At 40.2% G+C, this 14,457-nt stretch overlaps 1 protein-coding gene across 1 annotated transcript in view; it reads left to right on the plus strand.

Moving 5' to 3' along the window:
• Positions 1-14,089, plus strand: part of LOC141472642 (E1A-binding protein p400-like) — a 49,127-nt gene extending 35,038 nt beyond the window's left edge. Inside the window, exons 39-53 of the mRNA XM_074159793.1 lie at positions 266-439; positions 1,746-1,882; positions 2,445-2,501; positions 2,620-2,698; positions 3,270-3,470; positions 4,507-4,552; positions 4,644-4,753; positions 5,381-5,594; positions 6,107-6,258; positions 6,645-6,851; positions 7,160-7,355; positions 7,940-8,067; positions 8,701-8,862; positions 9,618-9,699; positions 11,559-14,089. Coding sequence (XP_074015894.1) covers positions 266-439; positions 1,746-1,882; positions 2,445-2,501; positions 2,620-2,698; positions 3,270-3,470; positions 4,507-4,552; positions 4,644-4,753; positions 5,381-5,594; positions 6,107-6,258; positions 6,645-6,851; positions 7,160-7,355; positions 7,940-8,067; positions 8,701-8,862; positions 9,618-9,699; positions 11,559-11,824 — 2,211 coding nt within the window. The 3' untranslated portion in view covers positions 11,825-14,089. The remainder of the gene's footprint in view (positions 1-265; positions 440-1,745; positions 1,883-2,444; positions 2,502-2,619; positions 2,699-3,269; positions 3,471-4,506; positions 4,553-4,643; positions 4,754-5,380; positions 5,595-6,106; positions 6,259-6,644; positions 6,852-7,159; positions 7,356-7,939; positions 8,068-8,700; positions 8,863-9,617; positions 9,700-11,558) is intronic.
• The last annotated feature ends 368 nt before the right edge of the window (positions 14,090-14,457 follow it).

The raw sequence follows: 14,457 nt of genomic DNA on the forward strand, positions 1-14,457 counted from the left end.
GCAGCTGAGGCTTTCCCCACCTTTGAGAAGAGAGTAGCCCTTGAGTGGCAGCTCTCTGTTCCTCTTACACCGATTTCCAACTGTTTTCCTGCATAATGACATTTCATGGGTATTTATTCTCAGTGAATGTAGGTGAACCTATAGCCTGAGCCCTAAGCTGTCTGTTTTGTTGTAGTAATGGTATGTGGACACATGCAGATAAGGGTGGGTTGGGAAGATTGGAATGACTTGTCATCTGAAGCTTTTGCGCCTTTATCTATTGCAGGCAGTGAAGCAGCTGCTGGAGCTTCCTTTAAATCTCGCTGTTGTATCGCCAGCACACACTCCCAATTGGGACCTTGTTAGTGATGTTGTTAACTCCTGCAGCAGAGTCTATCGCTCACCAAAACAATGCCGAAACAGATATGAAAATGTCATTATTCCAAGGGAAGAAGGAAAGGTGAGTTTACATAGAATGATGCGTCATTTTTTACCTTAAGTTTGTAGAGTTTTTTTCCTTATCTCCGTAAACACTTGTTTTTTGTTAAATGTTTCAACAGTGTAAATAAATAACTTTTAAAAGATTATAAAATTATCCTCATCAGGATTTCCACTTATTTTATGTGATTTCTTTGAAAAGAAAAAGCACCTGAACAAAATCTTCCACAAAAGATCATCTAACTTTCCTTCTTATTTTACAGCTAATGTACGAAGCTAATCCTAAAAAGAAGACAAAAAGTATTTATAAGGTGTGCATTGGTATTCTTTCAAAATCAAATCTAGACACTGTGGTATTTAGCAGCAATGGAGGTGGGCAGATAATTCATATGAGATCCATGTTGAGTGTTATTGAGTTCTGAAACATCAATTAAAATTCCAAATTTATTTTTCCTTTCTTAGTTGATACAGTGGATTGACACCAGACTTCAGCTTTTGGATTTGGTAGATAAATTTTAAATCATACAAGAAGTTTGTGATTTCACTTAAACTGTAGCGGGTATTTTTCCACCTAACAACCACCATGTAACTTATCCTGATTATTATGACGGTACTTAAGATCTGTAAGGATGTACTTCATGCTAGGGTCTAAGAGGATTACGAATATATAGTGAATTTAATGCTTGAAGCACATTTTAGTAAATGAAGATGATAGTACGCTACAGAAACAAAAACAAATTTCATGATTATAAACAACTTCTTCCAAACCGTACAGCAATTTAGTGACAGAACTGGGTAGAGAATCTAGAACATCTGGCTGTAGTCCCATTCTCTGACTAATAAGCAGGTTTGTCCCTGACTGGCAGTTTCTGCTCAGGAAAAGCCAAGCGTTAGCGTGGCATGGTGTGTTGGATGTTAACATAGCTTTGTTGGGAGAGCAGTGCAGTGATGGTTTTATTTCATTATGTGTGCGCTATGCATAACTATAAACTAATGGGCTCTTGGTTTGGGTACTGAATTAAACTTGCAAAATCTAAACTAAAGCAAAGATTCTTTTTCAAATTAGAGTTTGCCATTTTGTATGTCCCCAAGTGCTGATGCCAGTGTGACCGTGAGAACTGCTCCTTATTTTGCTCTTTCTTTATATATTTCCCATAGAGTTTTGTGTAACAGTAAGTTATCAGTGACACGAGACAGAAACCAGTCTGTGATAGATATGTTGGAGTACGTTTTTAAATAACCTACAAGTGCACCATGTGTTTAAACATAGACAAAATGCCATGTGGGTGCGTTCGCAATTGAAAGTTGCTTTGTTTTCTTTTTTTTAGACTAAAAACAGTCGCCCACTTCGTACCAACCAGATCTATGCTCAAGATGAGGGTGCCACCCACACACAACTTTATACTAATCATTTTGAGATGATGAAAATGATTGCAGGGAAAAGAAGTCCACCTATCAAACCTCTGTAAGTTTAACTGGGATCTTTTGATCTCTCTGTCACCACGGATCTCCTGGAACCCATGTTCTGAATTGCTCTCACAACCCAGAGTTATTTTATACTCTGTTTCAAACTGCTGTTTTGTTTCGTAGTTCTTGATCTCTTTCATTGTGTCCTGGCCTTCTGTTATTGGAACACCTTCGTATTTCATGTGTTTGGGTTAGCTTTTATTCACTGCATGAATTTGTTTTGCGTGATTAAGAGCAGAAGAGCACTCCATTGTTGGTTTTTTTAAAATCTACTTTATAAACTACACTTTCCATTTGCCTGAATTGTAAACAATTTGGTGTCTGTGCTGTTTAGTAGTACATTGTTTTTGATGTATATTCCTGCAGTAACTTTTTCTATATTCATTTAATGATTACTCCGGGTCTTTCTTAAAATGTCTATCTGTATGCAGGCTCTGGTACTGGTAGGAATATTGTGAAAACTTCACCAAAACTGCGGTGTCATCCACTAATACATGTGAAATTAAATATTGGTTTTAAGTTTTTTCCTTCTCTAGTAATACAGTTTTGCTCAATTTCAGACTTGGCATGAATCCTTTCCAGAAGAATCCAAAGCATGCATCAGTGCTTGCAGAAAGGTGGGCACTCTCTGTCTTAAAGGAGTTACCATTGCATAAAAGTGCTTTTTTTTCTTTTCTTTTTTAGCCTTCAGTTATTTATTTTTAACAATTGCATGCTTTGTCTTATTGTTTTTAGTGGTATCAACTATGATAAGCCACTTCCTCCAATTCAAGTTGCATCCCTCAGAGCAGAACGTATTGCAAAAGAGAAAAAGGTATGGTCTCCATCTCAGCTATAGATATGACTGCAGTAATTAAAAAATTAGACAACAGAGGAAGTACAAGAAAAATGCCTCCTGGGAGAGGTTTGGTGGCACAGTAGATGTTATGGGCAGCTGCAAATTGTTCACGTACTGAGGTTTAGATATCTGAGGTCCAAAGTGGGACCTTTCCTTGGGCCTGTATGTCCCACTCATATTCATTCTTTAGATGCATCTTTTTGGAAAGCATACTAAAAATATGTAAAAATCTTGTTTTATTCTTGACCATTCTGTAACCTCCTTTCTCGTATTACTCAGAAAGAGATACATGTCCTGGCTTGTTGATGGTAAATCACTTGTGCTATGCTTTGAGCCATATAACCATGAATATACCTTTAGTTTGAAACTAGTTAGGTCACGTAACTTAGAGAATTAGAGTGAAGACAGATTTATATGCTGTCTTTCCACACACATACATAACACATCCTTACAATCAAAGGGGTTTTGTTTGTTTGTTAAAAAAATACACCCTGATTGTTCTACGCACTGTTTTGAAGACTGTGAAGCTCACACTTTGATTTCCTAGGCTCTGGCTGAACAGCAGAGGGCACAGCAGCAGACGGGCCCGCAGCCCCAGCAGCAGCCAGCTGGCCAGCAGCAAGCCCAGCAACCGGCTGTACAGCAAGCACAAGCCCAGCCTCAGCCTCAGGCTCAGGCCCAGGTGGTCCAGCAGCCCCAGGCAGTAGTGCAGACGGCAGTGACTACTGTGGCCAACACAGCAGTCTTGGTAAGAAAGGGAGGGCTTGGTGCCTCTGATGTAGTAACTTCAATTCTTCTCTGTGTGTACCATATTTGTGTGTTTTATTGTCTCTGGAAAGTGAGAATTTCAGGTCAGAATAGTGAGATAGAAGCTATTTCTTTCTTTTTCCTGAGTATGCTGGGTATCTTCTTTTTTGCTTATTTATTAAGACTATGTTCGTACCGTTATAGCAGTAGGGCTTGGCATTCTGAGGTGGAAAAACATCAAACACTGATGGAAAACACTGGTGGAAAATCTTTGCAAAGATTTTTTGCCTTTTTCAGTTTAGATTTTAATTTAATTTAATCAAGTCTGAGTGAACAGTGTTTATACAGAGAACTTGGGAGAATAAGGAGAATGTAGCTGTAAGAGCTACGCTGTTAAAGTTGCCTAAAAAACAAAGCCTTGTTAACCTTTGCAAGTGGAATGATGCATCCTACAGGACCCGCCATGGTTGTTTTATTGCAAATCTGTGCAAAGTTTTCATGGCTTTTTAAAATCTGGAGTCTGTTTTAATTAAGCTGGTGACAGGTCCAAGGCTTTTGTTTTTAGAGTCAATCCAGTTTGCATACTAGCGTGTGCAGGCAGTGGTGATTCTGTTTTGCTTGTTGAAGGGCAAGAATGCTACAGCTTTTACAGAGAGAGAGACAGGATGGGATCTGACCCATAAGTACTGCTGTGCATTTGCTGCTCAGTGATAGTCATGTGTTGAGTGGTTGCCTGTGGTGCACCAGAGTAATATATTGCTCCCTTCTGCTAACAAGTATGTCAAATGACTGGTATTTACCAAACATTTGACTGGTCTCCAATTGCTCGTTAGTGTGGCAGAATCCTAATATATACATCAGTAGTTGTTGATGTGTAGAATGAATGAACAACTGCAGAAGTATCTGTGCATTTTATTGTATTTTTCTTATCACTTCTGGAATACAGCATTGTGTTAAACAGCATAGTAGCATAAGAGCTATATTCCGTTTTCTTTTATTGTTTTTCTGAACTGTTACTTCAATTGTCTTCTAAATAGGCGGGCACAATCAAAACAGCAGTTACGGGGACAAGTATACAGACTGGTAAGAAGACTTTATAATTAGGCATTAGAGATGATAGGACATGCGGATTTGCATTTTTAGAATCTCACATTTAATCTTGGCTTGCTTTCAGCTACAGTGAGTGGAAATGTCATAGTGAATACCGTTGCTGGAGTTCCTGCTGCGACCTTTCAGCCCATCAATAAACGTCTGGCTTCACCTGTCATACCTGGAACGTTGACTGTGAGTGGATGGCATTGCTAGTTGTGTCCCTGCACTCATCTTGGTTGCATGTTTTATCAGCGTATCTGTTTTCTAATTTAGCTTTCCATGTTACCAGAAACTCCGCTTCTTGCAAATTTCATGTGTATCATGTGATTCTGTATCAAACCTCTCTCCCTTACCAAATATCAGAATGCACTGGGACAGTTTATCAGAAAAAATTGCCTAATAGATACTACTGTTAAAAATAGTTTGTAGGCAAGTGCTGTCATAGGCAACATATTATGTCGTTATCATTCCCAGCATGTAACTTTTTTGTGCTTTGTTAATTATTATCTTTATTATTATTTTAATGGTTTAAGACTATGGAAGATAAAGCAAGAAATTGAAAGGTAGTAAAATCAAGTTTCTGTAATGTAGTTAAGGGTCTGGTGATCAGCCAGTTTGAAACAGATTTAAGCAGATGTTGATTATGAGACATATCTGAACAGATAGATGTGTGAAAAAGATTTGGGCCGTCTTTGCTTTTGCGCTGCTTTTGCGTTTTTGATGTTTGTTTCTAAAATTGCACAGCCCATTTCCATAAAGTTCCATAGCTTTATGTGAGGTATGGAAACCGTGAGAAATAACAACTTTGTTCCATTTCAGACTTCGGGAGGCACTGCAACTGCACAAGTGGTACATACCCAGCAGCGGACGGCGGCAGCGCCTGCTGCTTCCACAGAACTGGTGACCATAGCATCTACCCAGGGAGTCCGTGCGGTAACGTCAGTGACAGCATCAGCGGTAGTAACGACAAACTTAACACCCGTGCAGACCCAGACAAGATCTCTGGTGACTCAAGTTACACCAGGTAATAATCGTGTATTTAGGGATTTTTTTCCGAGGGTACGTTAAGGGCCCCGGAATTTCTGTTGGTTGCTTGACCACCATAGCCCCACAATATAGAAAGTCTGGATTTGTTAGCAGCACTATTAAACAATGCTGTGATTTTTCACTTGTTGTATTGTTGGTGCTTAGATTACATTTTTCTCCACTATTTCTAGATGAAATGTTGCTGTAGAGAGCTGTTTGGCCCCTAGGCGTTACAACTAAAAAAGATTATTAATAATCTAGCAGTGAAATATTAGAATTGACTGTCTGGACTGAAAACCATTACGAAGAAAGGAACATATATTTCATTATTTACTCTGCCTTACATCATGTTTATGCTAATGTGTTGTTATTTGTAGTTAGTCCACAAAACTGTGCTGGAGCAGAAGAAGATGCATTTAACAGCTTGGCTTTTCAGGTGAAATCAATGGATTAAATTGAATGTTGAAAATCTTTCTTCAGAGCATTTTGTTTTTTCTTTATTCACAGCTACACCAACAGTCCAGCTGTCCGGCAAAACAATCACCCCTGCTCACTTCCAGCTTCTGAGGCAGCAGCAGCAGCAGGCGGCTCAGGTGCAGGTCCCACAGATCCAGGCTCAGGCACAAGCCCAGTCTCCAGCTCAAATAAAAACTGTAGGGAAATTGTCACAGGTGAGGAAATGCTTCTGAAGTGACATGATTTGTTACTCTCGTTGTTACTGTAAGCATCATTAGCAGTGTGTGGTGTATCCTGTTTTCTTGGGCTAGAGTGAAATGCAGCTCTTTCTTAAATTTGGTCCTATCAAAATTCCATGAAGGCAGTGGGTCTGACAGCCGTTTCAAATAGTACCTCTATCATAGTAGGTCAGGATGTAAAGCACTTACTATTACTTATTCACTAGCGACCCATTGTGTAAAGGAGTTGCATTCTTAGCTCTTTGATCTTAACTGAGGTCTGGCATAGAATGTTTCTCCTTTAAAGCTCCAGATTCACCTCCATTTTTTTTCTTGTAGTCATGTAAAAGATTGGAAATTATGAAAGTGTTTGGTTTTTACAGGAGCAGTTGATCAAGTTGCAGAAGCAGAAACTGCAGCTCCCCCAGCAGCAGGCGGCACAGCAGACGCAGCAAGGAGCACAGCAGCAAACAGCACAAGTGCAAGTGCAGCAGCAACAGCAAACTCAGCAGCTCACCGCTGTTACAGCACCTCGTCCTGGCGCCGTTCTCGCAGGCACTACTGTGACAAACCTGCAAGTTGCTCGTCTTGTAAGTTGTCTTTGACTTTGCAAAACACAGTCTTAAAACACCTTTGTCTCTTTGCTGGTTTAAATGAACTGGATACTGGTCATTTACGCACACAAGTGCCCTTTGCATTACTTAGGCAGTACAAAAGACACAGCTGTAGCATAAATAGATTTAAATTGCACTTACCTAGTGATACCATCTCTGAAGTGTGTTACTGTAAAGCAGCAATTATATTTAGAGACGTTTACAATTATCACTTTATAATGACCTGTTATATGCACCAAATACTTTTTGTGCCGGTACAATAATCTTCATTCCTTACTGCTTAGACTCGTGTTCCTGCTTCCCAGCTTCAAGCGCAAGGACAGATCCAGGCCCAAACTCCGCAAGCAGCACAGGTTGCTTTGGCAAAGCCTCCGGTGGTGTCTGTCCCAGCTGCTGTCGTGTCTTCTGCAGGAGTCACTACCCTCCCCGTTACTGTTGCAGGCATTAGCGTTGCCATTGGGCAGCCACAGAAAGCAGCAGGTATATCAACAGACTTGCTAAAACATAATAAAACTTTAAATCCCACTTTCCTAAAGGTAGGATGTTTCAAATCATGTTTTCTGTGGGACACTCGCACTTCTTAAAAACTAAAGTGATACAGGTTGCATTCCCTTTTATTTTTAAAATGAGGTGAGAGAATTGAGCTTAAGCCATTTAATCTAGAGGCTAGCATGGTTCTTTAGCCAGATGTGGTTCGTTGGTGAGCAGATGTAGTTGCAAAAATAAAGCCATAGTAATTTAATTGTGTTCTAACAATAATATTCCTACAGGAAGAATTCTGTCCATGGTATAGGAGACAGCTATGAAATACAAGTTTTCCAATTTCCATTTTAAGAAAAACAAAGTTAGCTTACTCATGCCCTTGGATAACAGAATGTTTTTTCCTTCATTGCCAAAATCATATGTCTTATTCCCATTAAAACCAATGGGTTATTAGTGCTCAAAGCTATGCAGATGTGTAAGTCTATAAAAAGCACAGTCTGTGTTTCCAAGCTGTGATTACTGGGACAGAGCAATAAAATGAAGACTCTTACAGTTCTAATTATTTTTGTAATTTTCAGGAGGCCAGACGGTAGTTGCACAGCCACTGCATGTCCAGCAGCTTCTAAAACTCAAGCACCATCAAGCAGCGCAGCAGCAGAAAGCCATCCAGCCTCAGGTTGCACAGGGTCAGGCCACTGTGCAGCAAAAGGTACTTGTTGTTTGCTCTCCCACTGACTTGTGTAACACTTCTGTGGTCATAAAGCTTCAGCTCTGAGTTATAAGGACACTCCTAGAGAGTCCATCAGTATTTCTAGGGCTGAATCTTAAGTATACAATTTCTCATGTGAAAAAAATTAGTAACTTTTTCAGTAAGGCCGTTTGGTGTGATTTCTCATGCCCCAAACTTGGTTTTCTTTTTTAAGTAACAAAGATTAAGATTTTGCTTAGTCACTTCTAATAGAATCGAATGTGGGAAATTTCCAAAGATTTTCACTGTTTACAATAGAATTTGTGGAAAATATACTTTTTCCTGAAATGTCACATTCTCATGGGCTTTGCTGTCGATCAGCCACCAATGTGGTTTTTTGCAAGTGCGTTACCATATGAAGTGTGTGTGTGTGTGTGCGCATTTGTGTAAGAGAGAACCTTTTTAGTAAATACTGAAGTGATTCACAATATATAAGTGCATGAAAGCTTTTGCCTAGTGCTTATCTTGCTGTTACTAATCCTGGGAGGATTTTGTTTCAATAATTAAATGTAATTAATCTTGTTAGCTATATACCTATTATTTAAAATACACATATATTTTGTAGTCATTGATGCCTTTTTTTCTCTTCTGCAGATAAATGCTCAACAGGTTACAGTCCAAACCCAGCAGCAGACTTCACAGCAACAAAAAGTAACTTATACTACACAGCCTGCCATTAAAACACAGTTCTTAACAACTCCAATTTCCCAAACCCAGAAACCAGGTGGAACCCAGCAAGTGCAGGCCCAGATTCAGGTACAGGTAACACAGATTTACACCTTTAAACTCTGCTGTGACTGGAGAATTGTAAAGATGACAGGTGATGTAGCATTTTAGCACCTGCTCACATTAATTCTAATATCACACATTTGTTTAAATTGACTTTATAATAAAATTCATCAGTGGTGAACATGTGGCCTTATAGCAGGTCAGAGGAACTGTCTGAGCTATAAGTTTGCCTTCCCTCTTTGAAATAAATAAATAGAGTCACTCCTTTTTATTAAGCAAGGGATTCCAGACTGTTTACTGAGGAAAATTCAGCCAGAGTTCTTCCTGTTTTCTGGTGCTGCCTCCCAGCCTAATCTCTGGCAGCCAAGAGGAGGTGACAGGTCAGTTATCTTCTGTTCTGCATAACTGGATCAGTCTAACCAAGTTAAAAGGAGGAGGTTAGGAATTGGAAGTCTTACCCTTTTAAAAGTATAACTAAGATAATGCAGCCCATTAGAACTTCTGTGCTTCCTTCAGTTTTATATATAGTTAGGAGGAAATGAGTATGTTGCAGTTAAAATTGCAAATAGGACTTTTATTATTCCTCTTCTAGCTAAGCTCTTCCATACACCCATCTGAAAAGTTTTACAAAAGTTCAATATCACTGACAACACTGAGCTGCAGCTCATTATGAGGAGGACTCTGGAAAGGTTTTCACTTGGTAGTGGTTTTGCTATGTGTGCTTTTTTGCTGCTATTAGCAATTTTGTATTTTGACCAAATCTTCGTTTCATGTCACTGCAGGTTGCAAAACTTCCACAAGTGGTCCAGCAACAGGCTACTGTTGCCAACATTCAACAGATGGTTTCGGTTTCCCAACAGGTAGGTCTCGCGCTTGTCAAATATAGCACTAGAAACATGATACTACTAAAAGCTCGTTTATTTGGAATATGTGTATTTTCCACCTTATATGTGGCACAGACAGTAGTTTTGAAGGCTATAGCAAGTGCCTTTCTATAAAAATGAATTATATGAATCCTGAGTCAGCTGCTGTATATTCTCTAGTCTAAAACTTCGGTAGATGGAGCAATATTTGCTCATTGCTGTAGATAAGCTGAAAAACAGATTTTAAAAAATATTTTCCAGAGCTGAAAGAATTTTTAATTTTTTTTTTCTGGTGATGCATAGTCAAGACAGCAAATAATTGAACTAATGAGCACCATCTGAGTTTGTTCTACAAAAATTGGGACAAATCGAGGTTACAAGTTGTTTTGTTCCGGTTCAAAGAGGTGTGCCAAGTGCGTTGTAAAAGTCAGAATGGTGCAGTATCTGTTCTAAATGTGGCACAATAACAGATGGGACTAGGGCAAGAGAAGGTGAGACGCTTCGGTGTCCCCTCCCCGAACTTCCAGGCAGTTTATTTAACGCTGTTTAGAACAATGCCATTCACACCATTAGCAACTGGCAGAACTTGCACAGTTGATTGGCAGGAACGGTGTAACTTTGGACGGTGGATGAAGTTATTGCCTTCAGTGCACAAAAATCTGAGCCAATCGGGTCTTCATCTGTCACGTTTTATAGTGCAGTGTTTTAGCGCAGAATAAAATCTGTGACTGTTTGTTTTAAAACGATGATAAAGCGGTGTAAGCTGACTGATAACCACCTCAGATGCAAATGCTTCAAGGGCAAGGTATACAGCAGGGAGTAGAAACCTCATCAGTCAACACAAGCTGAGTTGTCCTCTGTAGTCAGTAAGAGCTCCTAGGTAATTTTTCAAAGGACAATTAAAAGATAGATTTTCAAAAGTCATTGATGTTGGCATAACTCGGGGACTGCTGAAGTCTGTGGTAAAAAGACAAATAAACAGCTCTCCTCCCACACAGGCCAGTGACATCAGTGGCAGGAAGATCAGGCCATGCTAAGTATTTTTAAAACCACAGTCTTGATGTGTCTGTGGCATTCTTTTTACCAGCATTTTTAGCGCTTCCCAGTGTATTCCTGTTGGATCAGTTAAGAGCTACTTTTCCCCGGGAGAAGCCCTTGCGGCTTCATTTGGCTTCTGCATCTGAAGGCAGCAAAGGCAGCTGAACCTGCTCAGTTTTCATTACCTTGTCCTCTGAACAAGGCGACATTGAATTTTTTTCTCCCTTGCTCTGGGTAGGGCTATGAAAATTAGATTCCTGGACGGAGTTCAAACTATTCTACCCTAAATTGGCAATAGGGACTGGCGGCTGTGGTCTGAAAGGGTAATGTCAGGGACTGGTAGGAAGCCTCAGTTGGCTGTATTTATTGTCACAATATGGGTGCAGAGTTGGCATTTTAACTTCTTAGATCCTCCATTCATCCCTCTGTTCTTTTTGCTGTTCCTTTACTTCTGCAGTACAGAAATTTTCCTGTTTGTCCAGTAGGATTTTTGTACCTTACATCTATCTTCTGTAAAGGGTCTGGGGGACTGTCCTTTGATTTGCACTGCAGAGATCTCACTTACAGGCATCTTGGCTCTTAGTTCTGATTTATAAGGCTGTAGGTAATGTGACGGAACGGTGTTTCTCAGTGAAATCGCAGAGCTCACATTCCCAGAATCCCTCCCAGCCTTCCTACTTTGTCCAAGATGCTTGTCAGTCAAGAGGGCAAATACTTACTTAAGTAAGATGCCTTTTGTAGGGTGGAAATGTACTGAATCCTCAGTTTAATGCCAAACTATTCTTTTGCAACTGCCTTGTCACCCTAACTTCTAGGTACAAGCTCAACCCCAAACTGTGACACTTTCTCAGACGACAGCAGGTCAACAGCAGGTTCAGGTGATTCCTGCAACAACTGCTACTGCTCAGGTCGTCCAGCAGAAACTGATACAACAGCAAGTGGTGACAACAGCATCGCCCCAGATTCAGGCTCCAGGTGTACAGAACCCAGCCCAGCCACCAGCAACACCTGAGGCCCAGAATCAGCAAGCGAAAGTACAAATGAGGACGCCTACTGTCAGGTTAAAGGCACCCACTAAACCAAGTTGAACTGATGATTCAAATGCAATAACGGGGAAACATGGCATTTCTTGTTTGCTAAGCCGAGTGAGAAGCTACTCCAAACGTACAAATGAAGACAAACCACCTCTATTTTTATTTTTATTTTTTTTTTTTTGCAGAAGGTGTTTTGCTGGTGAACATTTAAACATGGAAACTCTCATGTAACTTCAGCGTATTAGCAACTGTTTAGCACTCAAAATATGTATGGGATGCGTTCTGCCAGTGTTCTCTGTGCTCATTCAAACCAGATAAAGAAAGCATTATTTACGTTTAAATTCTGCCCAGCTTCACAAAAGTAAAATGGTAATATGCCATAAATGTCAGTAAAATTCATCTGTGTTAGCGTACCAGAAACTGCCCCTGGGAATATGCAGTTCTTTGCTGTAGTTCGGATGCGCACGCAATGTCCACAGCAAAGCCGTTCAAAGAACCAAGTGTGGCTCATATAGCGAAGTGGTTTCCATCCGCATAAAAGCTGCGTGTTGTTCTTGCTTGAGGTCAATACCTCTGGAAGATCTAACGTATTTGAAGTGCTCCCTGCAAAGTTTAGCCAATAAATGTGAAAACCTGTAAGTATGTGTAATTAAAAAGGCAAAAAACGTTTCATTCTCCATTTTTGTAAGTCTTTTAAAATGTTCGTTAGTAGTTTTGTGTACAGTTTACTTGAGTCACCCAACCTGTGCGCTCATTCTCATCTTTCACTTTAAGATAATGGATATTTTAGGCATGAACTGAGTAAATACTGTGTTGATAGTAGATGTGTATTAAAGTGTAGCCCATTTTTCTTTTGTAAAAGAATTGTTCAGTGGATACAGCTAAGCAAATGATCCATAGCTGTTTCTCATGGGACTTCTGTCAAGGAAACTCTCCAACTGATAAAATTTAATCTCTCAGTTTCATTCTGCTCTTGCAACATGTTTAAATGTTCAGTACTTTCTACTCAGCTTTCAGCTCGGGGGGGTGGGGGGCTAAGGGAAGGGGAGAATAGTGAAATTAAATCTAAAACTTAATTCTTCAACTGTGTAAAGAATAAGATCTAACTTTTGTACTATTCTTTTACTAAAGCTAATGATGAATGTATCTTCAGGTGGGTATTTTGGATGTGAATAGAGCGTGGCCTCTTCCTCCAAATCAGTTTGCCTTATTGTTATGAAAAAAAAAAAAACAAAAAACAAAAACCCAAGTAAGAAGCTGCATAGAACTGTGAGGGTTTTCTTTACTTTTCTTGCATAAAATGAAAAACAGACTGTTTGCAAACAGCACTGAGTGAGGAATCAAAAAGCTCTTGGTGGCTTGAATGGATTTATTTTACTTTGGCCATAAAACTGCACGATGTGTAAAATTCAGACAAAATTATAACATTCCTTTTCTGAGATGGTTTTAAAATTATTTTTCCATTCTGTGATCTTTTTACTCTTAGGAGGGGAGCCTATTTAAAGGCAAGGGAAGCGTATCTTTTGTTCTTACCTCTGTATGTACACACCTTTTGGTACCTAGCAATCCAAATGGCTTAAACAAGAAAGAATACCCAGCCAGCTCCTGTGTTTGACGTAGGATGGGTGCAGCCCCTTTGTTTCAGATACGAATGTAAACACTGGGTCAGGCAATGTTCCTGATTTTTTTTTTTCTTCGTCTATAATTTTATACCTCTTTTCTCCTGCATCCTCTTTTCTCTTGGACCCTTGGGTCTGCCAATATGGGGACATTGTTGGGTTTTTTTTAAGCTGTTTGTGCATGCAGTAGCATTGCCCTGACCCCGCTGGTTTGTGCCATTACCTGAACTCCGTTACTAGTCGTGAAGCTGGTGGTGTTGGCAGCGGGACAGTTTAAATCGCAAAGCAAATGCAGTGGGAACGGATAGCTGGCACTGTGTACAGTATAGTGTTGCTCATCCCAAAATATTGCTTAGTTAGCCCCAATTTTACTTTTAAATGTTGTTTAGCTCTTATTATGTGCATGAAAGTCGTGGGGGGGAGGGAACACTTCGAGCAGCGGGGAGGCTGTTGACTGCATCATTGTGCTGGTCTGATTTGGTGTCTAAAGAGGCAATTGTTTCTTGTTTAGGTCAGTTAACGAAGATAAAAATCACCTTTTTTTTTCTTTCTTTTTTTCCTTTTGATGTGTCTTTCTCCCAGGAGTGTGTTAGGAAGTCAACCTGTAAATAACTTATGAACATAAGCGTTTGTTACTTGATCCAGTAGGATTGTGAGGAATAGTGATGTATCCTACCTGAAGGTGTAATAAAGTGTACATTTTTATACTGCTGCCTCGCCCTGCCTTCTCTACTGCATGGGGGAGGCCATCCTGGCCATGGCCTGTGGGAATTGCTGTCCCAGGGAGGGGGAACTGTCATGGAGTCATAGAACGGTTTGGGTTGGAAGGGACTTCAAAGATCATTTAGTTCCAGCCCCCCTGCCATGGGCAGGGGCACCTCCCACCAGACCAGGTTGCTCAAAGCCCCATCCAGCCTGGCCTTGAACACCTCCAGGAATGGGGCATCCACATCTTCTCTGGGCAACCTGGGCCAGTGTCTCATTACCCCTCGTTCTGTCACTACATGCACTTGTAAAAAGTCCCTCCCCATCTTTCCTGTAGCCCCTTTAGGTACTGGAAGGGGCTCT

This window comes from Numenius arquata, chromosome 16 (assembly GCF_964106895.1).
Source record: "Numenius arquata chromosome 16, bNumArq3.hap1.1, whole genome shotgun sequence".
In the NCBI taxonomy this organism is placed as follows: Eukaryota; Metazoa; Chordata; class Aves; order Charadriiformes; family Scolopacidae; genus Numenius; species Numenius arquata.